This window comes from Podarcis bocagei (assembly GCF_964188305.1).
Source record: "Podarcis bocagei genome assembly, chromosome: 16".
Classification (NCBI taxonomy): Eukaryota; Metazoa; Chordata; class Lepidosauria; order Squamata; family Lacertidae; genus Podarcis; species Podarcis bocagei.
The window spans coordinates 33,585,747-33,603,578 of record NC_138142.1 but is presented as its reverse complement, the minus strand read 5'-3'; the positions used below and the strand labels follow the sequence as shown (position 1 = coordinate 33,603,578).

The 17,832-nt window shown below is 42.1% G+C and overlaps 1 protein-coding gene across 3 annotated transcripts in view; it reads left to right on the top strand.

Annotated features, from left to right (window-relative positions):
- Window positions 1–1,804: 1,804 nt before the first annotated feature.
- PACS1 (phosphofurin acidic cluster sorting protein 1) overlaps window positions 1,805–17,832 on the top strand; it is a 76,109-nt gene continuing 60,081 nt past the window's right edge. The window contains exon 1 of one of the 3 annotated variants that reach the window (XM_081173283.1): window positions 1,805–2,385. In XM_081173283.1, the coding sequence (XP_081029409.1) occupies window positions 2,018–2,385 (368 nt within the window). In that variant the 5' untranslated portion in view covers window positions 1,805–2,017. The remainder of the gene's footprint in view (window positions 2,386–17,832) is intronic. The other 2 variants (XM_081173281.1, XM_081173282.1) reach the window with 2 other exon arrangements.

Sequence of the window (17,832 nt, the reverse complement as noted above, 5' to 3'; positions counted from 1 at the left end):
GTTATGTGTATCAGTGGTAGACTGATGACAATACACTGCAAAACTCCTTATGACTATACCTGGCAGCATGTAGATAACTAGGTTGGGTGAGGTGACACCTGGCAGCCACATTGTGCTATACATGGCTATACATCATACATATATAGTTCTACCATGCAAGAGGGATCCTGGGCCAGTCAGGATCCTCTCCTTGGTGGACAGGCTCTTGACACATATGAGGACCATATGCCAGGGGTGGGGTGGGCCAAGCGGCAAAAGTAGATGCAGCAACATGTGTGACTTTTGCCCTTTTTACAGTAGGGTACATTCCCAGACACACAAAAGCCATAAATTTCTACACCTGCCACACATATTTATCTCTCCTCCTGCTGCCCTTGATGCAAATGTGTGTAGAGCAGGGCTGTGGCAGGGTTACCTTGGGAGAGTATTGAGGGCCAAGCAGAGAAGCTCAGAAGGCCACATTTGGCACTGAGGTCCGCCACCCCGGCTTATATCATAAGAAAACTGAGAGGTTTTAAGATGCTGGAAACCTCTTTGGTCCTATAGGCACTGCATAATAGCAATGTGTGTTGATGTTTTTAACTGTTTCCCACTCTTGAGGACAAGTAGTAACTGGACTGAGGGGGGGGGGGAATCGCCATTAGTACTGTATTGTTCCCCCTTCCGGTGTCAAATATATGCTGTGTTTATGTCTAATTATGCATTTACATTTCAGTTGCCCCTTTTCCTTTCACTTGGGTGGTACCATAGTAGAGGAGAGAGGGCAAGCAAATCAAACTAGGAAGTGGTGGGCTTAAGTAATGTGGTGCTCCTACCTCAACAGAGACTGTTATTTTTCTCTCAGAGATCTTAACATGTGGGACACAACTTGTCCACCTAGAAATATACTTGGTTCTTCTGTGTCCCCCCCATTTTCTTCTTGCGCCGCCACAGTCTATGTACATTATAAATGTCATAATTGGCTTTGAAGGCTTTTGCAGAAAGTGGGAAATATACAGTATGCCATTCCCTACTATTTTTTGTTGTGAGCCCCCCAGAGTGGCTGGGGCAACCCAGTCAGATGGGCAGCATATAAATACATAAATAATAATAATAATTCCCTCTCTGCCATGGGTGAAGCAGCAATGATCAAGTTGCTTCAGATATATTGTGAAGACTTCTCTCTCTCTGCCCCGCTTTCCCTGACCTGCAAGGCTGGACCCTGTTTTACCTCCCTGAATCTTCCGAATTTGTTTTATTCTTTTGTTATGGTATTTTACTGGTTTTTGGCTGTGTTTTGGTTCAGTGTTGTTGTTGTTGTTATACTGTACACTGCTTTAAGATTTTTTTTGTAATGCTAAGCAGTATACAAATGCCTTTTAAATAATAATACAATACAATATATACCCTATCCCCCTTCACAATACGGATTCCCTCCACCCCCACCCGTTTCTAATTTAACGTGTATACGGGGACGTGTGTCGTGAGCTTTCCCCCTAAGCCAGGAGGGCGTCGAGTTCGCCCTGTTAAGAGGGAAGGGAAGGAAGTGAGGGTCGATTGGAGGAGAAAAGAATTTCACAGAGAGAGAGAGAGAGAGAGAAGGGGGCGGGGGAAAGGCGTGCGCGAGAGAGAAATACACACTGTAAAAGCGAGCGCGAGCCATAGATCGCTCCACCCAATCAGCGCGCGCAGAGCCGTCAAGGCGCCCAATCGCCGTCCTCCCGCGCGCGCCCCCTTTAATTTGGGTTTGAGCCCCGCAACTGCCACTGCCGCCGCCGCCGCCCTCCCCCCAAATCTCCCCGCCCTTTTGCCAAGCAACCGTTCCTCAAACTCGCTGCTTCTCGCGCACGCGCTCCTCCTCCTCCTCCTCCGCCAGCGGCCTCGCGCTCGCTCCTCCTCCTATTCGGGAGCGCGCCTGCAGGGGCAACAGGAGTCAAACCCAGCCGCGCGGCTGAAGGGGAAAGAAGGCGGCGGCTGAGGCGCTAGCGGGGATTGAGGGAGACTCTCGTCGTCGTCGTCCTCCTCCTCCTCCTCAGCCATGGCGGAGAGAGGGGCGCTCGGCGGCCAGCGGGGCTCGCTCACGCCTTCGCTGCACCAGCCGGTATCCAGCGCCTCAGCTTCTTCGGCGTCCCCGGCTTCACAGAGCCTTTCAGGGCAGCCTCCGCCGCCGACGGCGGTGCTACAGCAGCAGCTGGCGCCTCCTCCTGCTCCTCCGGCGGCGGCGGCGCCTTCGTTGTCTCAGCCGGCCGCTCTCGGCCCCGGAGGAGGCTCTCTGGCCCCGGGGGGAGGCGGCTCGGGGGCTCCCGGGTCAGGCGCGGCGGCGGCGGCGGCAGGGGGCCGCCCGGTCCAGATGAACCTTTACGCCACTTGGGAGGTGGACCGGAGCTCGCCCAGCTGCGTGCCCAGGTGAGGAAGTGGGGGTGGGGGTGGGGAGGAGAGAGAGAGAGAGACTCTTTCCTTCCTTTTACATTCTTTGGTACCGCCACCGTACAGATTTTATGAATTCAGTGGCATAGAAATGTGCATTTAATCAACCGATTCCCTGAGGGGTAAGTAGTAGCCGTGTCGCAGCAGCAGCAACACACACACCAGAGGAGGAAGAGGAGTCGTCTTTGTCGGCAAGCTGGAGGCTTAGCACGTTTATCTGCTTTTGTTGGGCTGCAAGGTTTCTTTCCCTCCAACCTCATATCTTCTTCTCCACGTCCCCCTCCCCCGCGACTCACCCCGTTATCTCCCTCCGTTTACCTTCGCAGGTGTGGTAGTCAAGCCCGACCCCACCCACTCCCTAAGACCTACTTGCTCTATCGCCTGCCAAAAGGGAAAAGGGAAAAAAAAACAGAGAGAGAAAAGGCACCTCCCTATTTTAAGTATTTACGTCCCTCCTCCTTGGGGAATAAAGGATGAAACCTAACCCTTGGACGTCATTTATCTGTTCCCCATATTTACAAAGTGTGTGGGGGGGATGATAGCAAATTGCTTCTTTTAATCGCACACACTTGAATGTTAAAGAGTGGTTTGCCTTTATGTGGGGCTGTGGGTTGATGTTTAAGCAGGAGTGGGAAATCGAGGGAGGCTGTACATAGTGAGAGGTCGCTTGTTCCTCTCAATGGGGGGCAGTTGCACCTAAAAGTTTTCTTACATGAGTATATGTTAGGGTCCTCGACCTTTGCGGAGAACTAATACCCCCTTCCATCTATGCCTGCATGCCTTCAAAGAGAATGAGTTACTATATTTTAGCTACCATCTTCCTCCTTGTGCATAAAGAAGGGGGTGTCATCCTGTGTGTGGGTGTAGCTATTACTTTTAACATTTGTATCCTGCTTTGAGTGCATATTTTGAAAGAAAAGCTGGAAAAGGCTAAAACAGAATAAATTAACCCCATGTGTACACGTAAAACAGAACCAGCCCCTTCATCTTGGAACACCTACTTCTGTCCCCACCCATGTAAAGGTGAATGAGGTTCTGTTAACCAGAACCCTCCCCCAGCAAATGTAAAGGACGTGTGATGTTCTCCTCCTTTATAAGTCAGTAGGCTTATGTGGGAGGGGCTTGCCCCTCTGTGTGCTGGGGATGTAGGTTTTTCAAAGTGGAGCGGTTATTTACGGTAAATGATATTTAAGAGAAATATATACAATAAGAGTGAGGGTGGGCGTTGGAATTTCAAAGTTGAGGAGTTGTTTCTCCTTCAACAGTCATCCATACACATAAGAAGCAGCTCATTTTAAAACATGTGTGTCCCTGACCACATATAATAGAGGACAAGTCAGCCTTCCTCACATAATGGAGAACTTGCTTTTTACCCTTCAAGGTTTAGCTTTTCCCCCATCAAAAGGAGAATTAACACCCCACCCCTCTTTGTTAGGAAAGAAGAGGATCTCTTCCTTTTCTAGAATAAAATTTGACTAAGTAGGAAGATGTTCTGCCTAATAAAAGGAAATTATCCACAGCCCACTCACTTGGTAAAGTTGACATGATTTCCCTGGTGAGAGTAAGGTCTTCACTCACGTAGATACTATATTCTGATTTGCATACGCACACCCTGCTTCAAGGCATGAGCAAAATCATTTCCTTATTATGAAAGCAAGCTGCACCACCCCATCTTTGCCTTCATTTATTCGAAATGAGTGACCTTGGCCTTTTGAAGTGAAACAGAGCTCTGTTCTTCCTGTGGGGGGTTTTCCATTAGGTGTTAGTAAGAATGCTTACCACTTAAACTTTCCCTTAGGGGATACTGGGACTTCTGCCCTTTCCCTGTGATGATTCTTTCAGAAACCCTTAGATGAAATCTGCCAAATCTTATAAAGGCAGCTACTTTCCAGTGAGGTTCCTAAAACAACCACTGATAAAGATGCTTTATTGATACAATGGTAACTCTCCATATACTCTTCTTTGCTTGATAGATGCTTCTCAGGTGAATATGAAAAGAACCACCTAAGACATTAAAACAAAACTTTTCTGGCTCCATTGAGCTTCTCTCAGCTGAAATATATGCAACAGTAGCTCCTCTAGAAACCATTCTGCATGCCACTTTACTGCCTCATTGACAGGGGAATTAGTAAAAGTGGCTTTCCTGGATCTTTCCATCTATGGAGTGTAGAAGAGGTAAAATGACCCAATGCTGTCTTAGTTTTAAGACCTTTCAGTCCCCCTCCCCAAGGCAGTCTTGTGCAGTCTTGTATTTTCATCCAGAAATCAAACCACTTTCAAAAGCCAAAAATGTCACTGTCTTACAACAGAACTTTTACTGTGCAACAAGGTAAGAGCTTACCATATGTGGAGTTGTCTTATAATTATTTTATAATGTTCTATAATTTAAGGGAACCTTAAGAACTTCGCTGTCCAACAGAGCTGTCATTATGGTCATTCCCTTATTCTTGTCATTTGTATCTAACAAGCCCTGTACATAGGACTTGGTTGGTTATGGACCAATCGCCTTGCTATTCCAATCGCCTGTGAGAGTGAGTTTGCTGTCTGCAGGTTATAGGCTCAACATAACCCCAAATGGAACATTTTGCATGAGTATGGCTGCTTTTTATTACAGCATTTGTAGCTTTATTTTCTTCATCTGGATATACTGTGGGTAGTGCGCAGAACTTAAAACCTGATGAACTAAAAAACAATGAAATGCCTTCTGCAATTACTGAAAGTCTCCCTCACCTGTGTTGATGAGCACTTGTTCCACTAAATGAGTTTCTTCTATCCTAAATGACCTGTATAGTTTAATGTCCTTGTAATGACTTTGTCTATATATCCCCTTTTAGTTGCATGAAGTGAAACCGGCTAAGCTATAAGATCAACTTTCCTCCTTTTCCTCCTTGTGCTTAAAGCAAAGACATACTCCTCCCCTGTCTCTCTTCGTTAAATGATATTTATTATTTGTGTTGGACTGCTGCTGTTCCGAGGACAGCCAAGATAGACAGACTGGCCACTCTGTTCTCTTTGGGTGGCAAAAAATTGGCATAAGTAGGAAACAGCAGTTTTTGTCTACTGGGAGATGAGCCGCTAGCTCAAACTGATTGATTACTGTTTATTTTTAGTCTGCCTATACCTGTTTGATCTTGAAGAGCCCAGGTGGCTGATTATTCTTCTCTCAAACAGACACCATGCTTGTTACAGGAATTATTATGCTAATCCCTTGTTCAGAACCTACATGAGACTTGGCCAATATTTTTTCTGCTAACAAGCATAATATCAGCATGTTTCTAACATCTATGATGCTGTGTTGTGGCATTTTGTGACAGCTGAGACTTGTCTCAAGGGCAGTATTTTTCCTACCCACCTCTTAAACAAGAATCAAACAATAATGGGTCTATTGCTAATCTTTAGACAAAGCTTAATTGAAGGATTTGTCTCAATAGCTGAATAATTTGCTTCAAAAGCTGAATGTTAATTTGCTGTAGTTTTTTTTTTTGTTTTGTTTTTTACATCCCCTTGGTTTGAATTAATGGTTTTGTTTCTCTGCTCAGTCACCATTTGGAGGAGGACCTTTTAAATACAGTACATAGTTCAAATAGCTTTTTGAAAGCTGTAGGGAATAATCCTAGCCAGATTTGAACTGAAATACAGCAAAGAGCAAACCCCTTTCATCCAGCATGCAAAAACAAAAGGTCCAATATATTAACAATTATTTCTCACCATATTAAAACAAACACACCAGTTGTAGTCATATAACTGAATCATTTGTTTTGCTGAAATTTGGGTTATTTTAAAACTTCCAGTATCCTGATTTTTAATGTTGTATTCAGAATGATTAATTAGTGTCCAGAGTACTGAATGTACCCCAGATGGGCTTTGCGATCCATGTCTATTGTCTGTTTATAATGAAGGGGTGGACTAACTAATGATTTGGGCTTATTTTGCAGATGTAGCTTAGTTCCCTCACCCTGTTTCTGAGATAGCTGTGTTTGTTATGACTCAAGAATCTGCCTGTGATTACAGTAATCAAAAGTACACTTATTGTAAGATGGTATTCTTGTAAAAAAAAAAAGGCTTCTGCTCTAAATAAGAAATTGATTTAAGGCCACAAGGGGTCATAACAGTCATTCCAGTGCAATATCTTGCCATGTTTACTTTTTGAATAAAACACAATTCTCTGTCTGAAAGCAATAGCTCTGAGACTGAGGGTTACTGGAGAGGTGTGAGCTATTTTCTTTTTCTTCGGTGATCTCTGTCTGTGTCTCAGTTGTACTAGCAATTGGTCCTCCTGTGTTCTGTATTGCTTCTGGTTGATCTATGAAACAGCCAAAAGTAGTTGATAAGCTCCTCCTATTTCACATGGCTCTTGAGCTCTATTACATGACACCGGAAAGCATGTTGCATGCTTTACTAATACAGGAATTTAGTTCCTGCCACAGAGGAAGTTACTGTCTTTCCCATTCCAGAGGTGTCAGTAGTGATTGACTCTTACACTTTGCCATTTTTATAGGGATATTTTAACATCATGTTAAAAGAATTTGGACATGCAGTATCTGACACAGTTGAGATGGCCTGAAATAAATCCTTTGCCTGGGGCAAATACATATATTTGTGTTGTTATTAATCCAACCACTTGTCTGACACCTCGTCATTATTATACTGTATGCTCACCTGGGAGTAAGTCTTACTGAGCATAATAGGCCTAGTAAAATCTTGTGCATGCCTACTCAAAAATAACTCTCATTGAGTTACATCAGATGTACACCCAGGTAAGGGTAGATAATTGCAGTCTAGGTCATTTGGAACGTGAGCTCAATATATCAATCCCCTCTGTGTGTAGTTCCAGGATAATAGAATTTGACAACACTTCCTTTTTTGTTTTTGTTTGTTCTCCCTATTGCACTTTTTGGTATAAAATATGTATTTGCTGTGCTCATCGTTTCCTCCCAGCTGAAGGGCTCCGCTGATTTCCTTAGTGCAAAAGTAACTGTAGCAGGTGGAAAGACAAGTTCTGTCAATGCTACATTTTTCCCTTTCAGTAAAAAGTAACTTCTTAATGTTTCCATTGAGTTTATTCACTTGTAAATAGAACTTCAACATATTTTTATAATAGATAATACAACTCAGAGTCTGAACAGCTTAATTTATCCAAGTTACATGTTTTTGTGACTCTTCTTTTACATGTGAGAGCATTAGAGTAATATTAGAAACTTTCTGTGGAGATAAAATTTCTTCAGAGTGTGCATGCATTTGAACCACACTATTATCTAAATCTCCTTTTAAAATTTAAAACCTTTTATGATTCTTGAAAGGTTTCACTGTCTAGTATTAGTATAGTCTACAATATTATGAAGTCTTTGACAAACAACATACCAGCAATTCCCCACTACTCCAGAAAGTTGTAACAAAGTGCTTGATGGTTTCTAAAGCAGGGAATATAGATTTGATCTGGCCCTTTAAATTTAGATACTTAGCGTAGTTGCTTTAACCAAACATTGTTTCAGTCTTTAGTTATGGTTATGCTTGATACTGATCAGGCCATTTCAGGTTGTGATTTGGTTTTTCTCCCTGGAAAAAATGCCTGGTTTGTTGCATATAATATGGGGAGCTTCTCTCCTTCTTGACATGTTGCAATTATGGTAGCAAAATGTGGCAGACCACCATTCTGTGGGGATCACTGTTTTCTCATTGTACTAATTAAATGGGTGTCAGATATGATGTGCAATTTTGATGGTTAATTGGTCCATTATGTATGTGGCTGGGTGGCTTCCCTCAGTGATCATGATTTGTAATTTACTTACCAACTTTACTATTGAGGTGGAATATGGGGCATGACTTGGGACCACCTGGAATTTAATTATTTTTCTTCAAGACCTTTTGGCATATACAGGGCACATTTTGTGTGCTTTGTGGAACAAATAGCATTTAATACTGATACTAAATGTTGCTTTTACTTCCACCAGAGTGAGTTTTTCCTAACACCCCAAAGGTATTGCTATAATACTTTACTTCCATAACAATTTTTCTTGTTAAGGAGGTGACACAGTTTGTTGGTTTGATTTTGTCACACTGAATGAAGAAAACTCTTAGTAAGGCCAGTGCACTTCACAGCATGTTAAGCATTACATATATTTTCCATATAACATATGGCCATCTACCCCAGGATGGGGAACCTATGGCCCTCCAGATGTTGTTGGACTCCAGTTCTCAGCATTCCTGACCATTGGCCATGCCGGATGGAGCCAATGGGAGCTGGAGTCCAATAACACCTGGAGGAGCATATGTTAGCTGTCTATGATCTAACCAATCATCTATAAAAATAGTTGTAAGTTATCAGTGGGTTGGATAAGAAATATGGGCAGGTCAGATCTTTTGCCAGGTGCTATTTCAGTTGCTGATTTTGTGAATATTAGAAAGCTTTTATAGTAAGATGCATGCCTAGTTAATTTTTAGTTGATTAATCACCTACATTTTAACCAATTTTAAATATGTGTATTAAAGAAAAACTTTTTTTCTTTGATAGTGAAGTACAGTACATGAGAAATTAGTAAATGGAAGCTACTGCATTTAATATTTTGATTCTCCCAACAAAAGCACACAAGGCTTAAAATAGCTTCAAAAAAATAAACAAACTTGCCCTTATATTTTGGTTTCACCAATTGCTTTTATTAATACAATTAAATTGTTCTTTTTTTGATTAAAATTAACCCTGTTAAAGTATCAGATTTGCTGATTTTTAAAGCTTGCAGTCCTATTCCATAAATGTTTTCTGGCAGGAGTTATGAAAGTTCAAAGTTGCATTAAGAAATAAGCAAATTGGCTTAGAGGTTTGGTTCCATTAGTTTAATTTTCTCACATGTTCAGTTCCTAACAGTAACTCTTTTCTACAGTGTGTTTCAATATTATTGTAGTAACTTATTGCTCTCCTGAATGACCTTGTCTGTTGTTAGCTTAGTGATAGGAACTTTATTGTTGAGCCAATTAATCTGTTCTGGAAGTGTTTTGAATCAAGGAAAAACAAGGCCTATTCTTGGCACCTCAATCCTGCACATGTTTACTCAGATTAAGGCCTATTTCCACCAAAGAAATATAGCAAGCGAATAAAAAGAGAACCCACACAAGTGATCCTGACACAAACCCCCACACATACACTAAGTAAAAGAATAGAAGCATTGCCACCCACCCCACCCTATGCACCATCCCCACCCTTCTCCTCTTTGCCCCCCTTCCTTCCCAACCTTATACTGCATGAACACTAATAGGGTTGCCATATTTCAAACAGAATGTTGCTGAGTTTTTTGTTTCTTTAAGAAACCCACCAAAATTGTTGAGCTTTTTTGGGGAAACCTCCGCTTAAAACTTAAAATAGTAATTTTCAGCTTTTGGAGATTTTTCTGCTGCTGTTTCCATCGCGTTGGCATGCATCCAGGTTCCCCCCCCCAATGCTATTTTTATACCCCAAAGCCAGGACATGTCAGGAATTTTCCTGATGTATGGCAAGCCTAAACACTAATGTCTCCCCAAAAATGAAACAGATCTGTAGGAAAAAAACAAGTTGAAAAAAGAGACAATGCACATATTTTTGTAAGTTCAGAAGTCTTTAATAAAAATTATTTTAAAAATAAGGTCTATTGGGTTCAGTTAATCTTCTTCTGAAACAGGTTATGTAGGCCTTCAGGCTTAAGGTAAAGGTAAAGGGACCCCTGACCATTAGGTCCAGTCGTGACTGACTCTGGGGTTGTGGCGCTCATCTCGCTTTATCGGCCGAGGGAACCGGCGTACAGCTTCCAGGTCATGTGGCCAGCATGACTAAGCCACTTCTGGCGAACCAGAACAGTGCATGGAAACGCCGTTTACCTTTCTGCCGGAGCGGTACCTATTTATCTACTTGCACTTTGACATGCTTTCGAACTGCTAGGTTGACAGGAGCAGGGACTGAGCAACGGGAGCTCACCCCATCGCAGGGATTCAAACCGCCGACCTTCTGATCGGCAAGTCCTAGGCTCTGTGGTTTAACCCACGGTGCCACCCGTGTCCCTTTCAGGCTTAGGGCAATGACCGGCATTTTACATTGGTGTGGTCCCTCTGAGGTAAATGGAAATATATGAATGTTAAGTGTTTTGAGTTGGGCCCTTCAGAGCTCACAAGATTTGTGAATTAAGATCTTACTCTAGTGGTAACTAAAAGTGGGTTTAATGCAGGCTAGCCACCCGTGATCCAGCAATAAATATACCATAAAATGTATACACAACTGTTGTCAAAATTCTGTGTTTATGTGACTTTAGAAGCTTTTGTTACTAATTTTTTTTTTATATCCCTTGAATCCTGGTCTCATCCTATCATTTTGTGTCTCATTTGCCTTGGATCTCTTCTGAATTCTTTGCTGTGGATAGACTTTCTGGATAACAATTAATTCAACTGAGGCCAGTGGCTTTTCTGATATTGTATCTAATCTTCAAAATGAACAATTAATCCTCAACAATGCTTTCTGGTGACTCAGTTTTTATTTGACCTCTGTTCAGGGAGCATTAGTGTTTGAAGTTAAACATAGGCATGGATAGGCCTGACATTGTAAATGGGATCTATTAATTGTTTTCATTTTAGATGAAAAGAAAAGAGCTCTCGTGCCACTCTCAAACTTTGAGCAGTTTTTAGCCTACGCGTAATTAACCTAACTACAGACATCTTGGGAAAGCAATGGCTTTTTGCTGGAAAATTCATTTTGGATGCTCTCTCCACCAGCTAATTGTAGGCTATGTTTACAGGAACGTTTGCACTGCAGTAGCATTAGTAGACACAAAGCAAAACCTTCATGTTAAATATCAAAATGCTCTAGAACAGGCACGTCCAACTCCCAAGAGATAGCGATTTACTCACAGTATATAAAAAAGGCAGTGATCTACCCATTGTCATTGGAGGATGGACGAGAGTTGTTGCTGAGCTTTTTTTAGGAAGTCAGAGCTGTTGAGCTTTTTTGGTGGTGAATATTACTAAGGGCCCAAAGATCGACCAGGAGCACCCCACGATCAACCTGTTGGACATGCCTGCTTAGGCCCAGAAGTGTTTATTGCCGTGCATGTTTTAATCCCACATGGGAGATCAAGTTCTGAGGTGGAGCCATCTAGCAGTAAGAATTGCTTAGTTACGTGGATATAACAGGCAGTGGTGGCGCGTGTCTTGGGGGTGCCACCTGCGGGGGTGGGGCTCCCAGCACGGGGGCGGGGGGGGCGGCAGCCATGATGGCAGCCTGCCAGGATCGCACTGCTGGGGGCGGTGCGCTCTCCCCGCACTCCTCTTCCTCCACCAGTGATAACAGGGTTTCTCAGAAGTTCTGCCCTCCTCACCACTGAAATGGTGGAACAGAGGCAGAACCACTCACAAAATATTAGCACAGGGCAGCAGTCATATCACAGAACTATAAAGTAATCCCTGTGCTGTCCTTGAGGCACATGCACTGTGTGGCTGAATCAGTCACACTACCCTAAATCTGCCTCTGCTGTTATGATGCAGCATTGTGGGATGTAAAATGGCATCCCATGTCACCACTTCTGCTTCTTTTAGCCCTGCAGGCTTGGTGACCTTGGGTCAGTGCTTGTGAGGATAAAATAGAGGACCTCCCCAAAAACTTTACCTCCCTTGAGGTAAATGACTCCCCATCTCTATTTCATGCCACCCTCTGTTTCATGCCCATTGTCCGTCCCTACAAAAACTGAAGAAACAAGTACTTTACTGATCTTTCTCTTTCTCTTACAACTTTTGGAAACCTTTGTTATAATTTAGTACCATTGGCAATAAAAAAAATGTCTTTGGGAGAATGACCACTAGACAGTTATTCATCTCCATTCTAAATCGTGGAAGGCAAAATTAATGTACAGGTAATAAGAGTCATTGTGCATCCTTTTTTCTGATATGTTGGAAAGTCTTCTAGAGAGGTTTCTTCACTTTGTAGCTTCACATTCATAACTGTAGTATTGAATGCAAATATAATACATGAACTGAAAGTCTCCTGTTTTATCACAAAAAGTAGTAGTAGTAGTAGTAATAATAATAATAATTTATTATTTATTATTTATACCCCGCCCATCTGGCTGGGTTTCCCCAGCCACTCTGGGCGGCTTCCAACAAAACACTAAAATACAATAACTTATGTGATCTGTGTTAGGCAAAACAAATATTTGGGCAAGGAAGGGTATAATTTTTTCCCCAGCAGGGTTAAGTATTTGTTATAAAAGAATTTGGATATTGATAAAGATACCTTGTCTGTCAAACACGGATAGACATTTTGTGAGTTAACATTTCTAAACCTTGAGATTTAAATTTCTGGGGAGGAATCAAGCAGGACTTCATATTCCCCCTTGCAAGCCCTGCAAATTGGCTCCAGTGCATTCATCAACCCTCTGGAGCATTTTTTTGAGGGCACATGGAAACCTGAAGAGAGGAGAGGAAAGTGAACTTCTGTTGCATGGGTGGAAATTTGTTCCTCTCACACATGGACTAGCATTGCATGCAACCACGGGAAAAAATCAATGCCTTCTATATTAACAGGTCTTATTTGGGGCTTTGCTAAATTATAAATTTCTCCAAGCAAGTTGAACTTACAGTTTAGCCTAGGTATTTAAAAATGCTATGCAGGATTAATGAAAATATGAAGATGAATGGTAGCTGGTAATGAATTTGAATAGATTTGATCCAGTTTAATTTGAATATCTATTTAAACTAGAACTACAGCCTAAACATTTGTTTAAAAGGCTGCTCTTTCTGAATCTAAGGTCATTTGTCAGTGAGGATTAAGGTGCACAGTCTTAAATGTCATGTTATAATTTATTTTTTAAGTGTGCTTAGATTACAATACAAAAATGGTTTGTTTATTTAAAAACATAATGGAAGTTTTTCAGAGCTAGAAAAATAGTTCACATTTCTATGGTTCACTCAAGTGCTTCTTGTTGTTTCCCTGAAAGCCTATATTAGGAAGTAGCAACGTAGGAATAAAGTAAAGATGGCTCAAGGTCAAAGAATACTTATTTTCACCCAGAAGTTAAAAACAAATATTAATATTCCACAGTTAAATAAGATAACAAGCTCAAGTAACTATAGTGGTGTTTAAGGCTCTTCAGAAATGTGAAAGGAAAGAATTTAAAGATATTGGAGAATAAGGCGGCATGAGTTCACCAGACCCGTCATGTCTGAATACTCTGTATATTAAGATAAGTCATCTTCTCAAAAGAACTGGCTTTCTGGGCATCACCAGTTTAGACTTTTTGACATGGTCGGCTATACTTCAATTACCATGTGTAGTTTCTGGAATATTAGCAGATGTTGTGATTAGGATCACATTGTGCTTATTCTGACATTTTCTGTTAATGTGAACAAAAGAAGACTCAAATAACATCATGTTGACATAGCACCGATAGGGCCAAAAACGACAGGGATTTGTTTTGGCTGGCAAAATACTCCCAAATGACTTTAAGCTGCTACTTAGCCCAGTGACACCACAAGAACATAATAATGAAATGGATGTTGTGGAAGGAAAATGATAATTAACAGCAGTTGATTTGAAGGTTTGCATTTCTAAAATCCCTCTTTGGTTGTGATGTAGAGTGAAAATAGATTGCTGTAATAGGGTTATTTAAATTGTAACCCTAGCTTGCCAGACTTCCCCCATTCCATATTTGAAGAGGCAGATACTGAAAATGAAACTGTTCTGCTTTATGTTGATTGCTGCTCTTGCATATATTTGAGATTCTTTAGTACACCCACTATGAACATTTCTAGTGAAAATTGTTGCTAGATTTCAGCTGATTCTACTCATTACCATAGCACAAAGAGCTTTACAGCTATTTTATTATTTGTATTTATAGTCCATCCTTCATCAAATGGTTCCAATTCCAAGACATTACAAAAAATTAAAATAAGTACAATGTTTAGTTAATATATTGAGAGTAGCAGATATTCCCCTTCATGGATCACTGCCTTGCCGTGGCGAAGGGGCTTGAAGAACTCAGAGAAGCTATGAACTACGCCAAGCAGGGCACACAAGATGAACAGGTCATAGTGGAGAGTTTGGACCAAACGTGATCCACCTGGAGGAGGAACCGGCAAACCACTCCAGTATCCTTGCCAAGAAAACAACATGGACAAATACAACAGGCATATAAAAGTTATGACGCTGGAAGATGAGCCCCTCAGGTCGGAAGGCGTCCAACATGCTACTGGGGAAGAGCGGAGGGCAAGTACAAGTAGATCCAGAGCTGATGAAGCGGCTGGGCCAAAGCCGAAAGGACGCTCAGTTGCGGATATGCCTGGAAGCGAAAGGAAAGTCCAATGCTGTAAAGAAAAATATTGCATAGGAACCTGGAATGTAAGAACCATGAACCTGGGTAAGTTGGAGGTGGTCAAAAATGAGATGGCAAGAATAAATATTGACATCCTGGGCATCAGTGAACTAAAATGGACGGGAATGGGTGAATTCAGTTCGGATGACCATCACATCTACTACTGTGGGCAAGAAACCTGTAAAAGAAATGGAGTGGCCCTCATAGTCAACAAAAGAGTGGCGAAAGCTGTACTGGGATGCAATCTCAAAAATGATAGAATGATCTCGATACGAATCCAAGGCAGACCTTTTAACATCACAGTAATCCAAGTGTATGCACCAACCACTGGTGCTGAAGAAACTGAAATTGACCAATTCTATGAAGACTTACAACACCTTATAGAAGTGACACCAAAGAAGGATGTTCTTCTCATTATAGGGGATTGGAATGCTAAAGTAGGGAGGCAAGAGATAAAAGGAACAACTGGCAAGTTTGGCCTTGGAAATCAAAACGAAGCAGGGCAAAGGCTAATAGAGTTCTGTCAAGAGAACAAGCTGGTCATCACAAACACGCTTTTCCAACAACACAAGAGACGACTCTACACATGGACATCACCAGATGGGCAGCATCGAAATCAGATTGATTATATTCTCTGCAGCCAAAGATGGAGAAGCTCTATACAGTCAGCAAAAACAAGACCTGGAGCTGACTGTGGCTCAGATCATCAGCTTCTTATAGCAAAATTCAAGCTTAAACTGAAGAAAGTAGGAAAAACCACTGGGCCGGTAAGATACAATCTAAGTCAAATCCCTTATGAATACACAGTGGAAGTGAGGAACAGGTTTAAGGATTTAGATTTGGTAGACAGAGTGCCTGAAGAACTATGGATGGAGGCTCGTAACATTGTACAGGAGGCAGCAACGAAAACCATCCCAATGAAAAGGAAATGCAAGAAAGCAAAGTGGCTGTCCAACGAGGCCTTACAAATAGCGGAGGAGAGAAGGCAAGCAAAATGCGAGGGAGATAGTGAAAGATACAGGAAATTGAATGCAGATTTCCAAAGAATAGCAAGGAGAGACAAGAAGGCCTTCTTAAACGAGCAATGCAAACAAATAGAGGAAAACAACAGAATGGGAAGAACCAGAGATCTGTTCAAGAAAATTGGAGATATGAAAGGAACATTTTGTACAAAGATTACCATAATAAAGGACAAAAGTGGTAAGGACCTAACAGAAGCAGAAGACATCAAGAAGAGGTGGCAAGAATACACAGAGGAATTATACCAGGAAGATATGGATGTCTCGTACACCCCAGGTAGTGTGGCTGCTGACCTTGAGCCAGACATCCTGGAAAGTGAAGTCAAATGGGCCTTAGAAAGCACTGCAAATAACAAGGCCAGTGGAAGTGATGGTATTCCAGCTGAACTATTTAAAATTTTAAAAGATGATGCTGTTAAGGTGCTACACTCAATATGCCAGCAAATTTGGAAAACTCAGCAGTGGCCAGAAGATTGGAGAAGATCAGTCTACATCCCAATCCCAAAGAAGGGCAGTGCCAAAGAATGCTCCAACTACCGCACAATTGCACTCATTTCACACGCTAGCAAGGTTATGCTTAAAATTCTACAAGGAAGGCTCAAGCAGTATGTGGATCGAGAACTCCCAGAAGTGCAAGCTGGATTTAGAAGAGGCAGAGGAACCAGAGACCAAATTGCAAACATGCGCTGGATTATGGAGAAAGCTAGAGAGTTCCAGAAAGACATCTACTTCTGCTTCATTGACTATGCAAAAGCCTTTGACTGTGTCGACCACAGCAAACTATGGCAAGTTCTTAAAGAAATGGGAGTGCCTGATCACCTCATCTGTCTCCTGAGAAATCTCTATGTGGGACAAGAAGCTACAGTTAGAACTGGATATGGAACAACTGATTGGTTCAAAATTGGGAAAGGAGTACGACAAGGCTGTATTTTGTCTCCCTGCTTATTTAATTTATATGCAGAATACATAATGCGAAAGGCTGGGCTGGATGCATCCCAAGCTGGAATTAAGATTGCTGGAAGAAATATCAACAACCTCAGATATGCAGATGACACAACCTTGATGGCAGAAAGTGAGGAGGAATTAAAGAACCTTTTAATGAGGGTGAAAGAGGAGAGCGCAAAATATGGTCTGAAGCTCAACATCAAAAAAACGAAGATCATGGCCACTGGTCCCATCACCTCCTGGCAAATAGAAGGGGAAGAAATGGAGGTAGTGAGAGATTTTACTTTCTTGGGCTCCATGATCACTGCAGATGGTGACAGCAGCCACGAAATTAAAAGACGCCTGCTTCTTGGGAGAAGGGCAATGACAGGCCTAGACAGCATCTTGAGAAGTAGAGATGTCACCTTGCCAACAAAGGTCCGTATAGTTAAAGCCATGGTTTTCCCAGTAGTGATGTATGGAAGTGAGAGCTGGACCATAAAGAAGGCTGATCGCCGAAGAATTGATGCTTTTGAATTATGGTGCTGGAGAAGACTCTTGAGAGTCCCATGGACTGCAAGAAGATCAAACGCATCCATTCTTAAGGAAATCAGCCCTGAGTGCTCACTGGAAGGACAGATCGTGAAGCTGAGGCTCCAGTACTTTGGCCACCTCATGAGAAGAAAAGACTCCCTGGAGAAGACACTGATGCTGGGAAAGATGGAGGGCACAAGGAGAAGGGGGCGACAGAGGACAAGATGGTTGGATAGTGTTTTCGAGGTTACCAGCATGGGTTTGACCAAACTGCAGGAGGTAGTGGAGGACAGGGGTGCCTGGCGTGTTCTGGTCCATGGGGTCACGAAGAGTCGGACACGACTAAACGACTAAACAACAACAACAGCAGATATTGCTGAGCATTGCCGTGGACTACTGTTCTGTGTTGCTGTTTTGTTGTTCTGATGTTGGTGGCTTAGTTGATTGTGTTTTATAACTATATCTCTGAATCTGGACTTTTTGCCTTCATACAAAGCAAGAGTTCACTGTTAATCCTTCCTGTGGGTAGTTTCAACATGAAGGCTATGACAGTGCTGCAATTTAGTTTGCCTCTGGTGTGGTGTTGGCTTTCATCATTGAAATTGCATTTGTATCCACTTGTTGCTTCC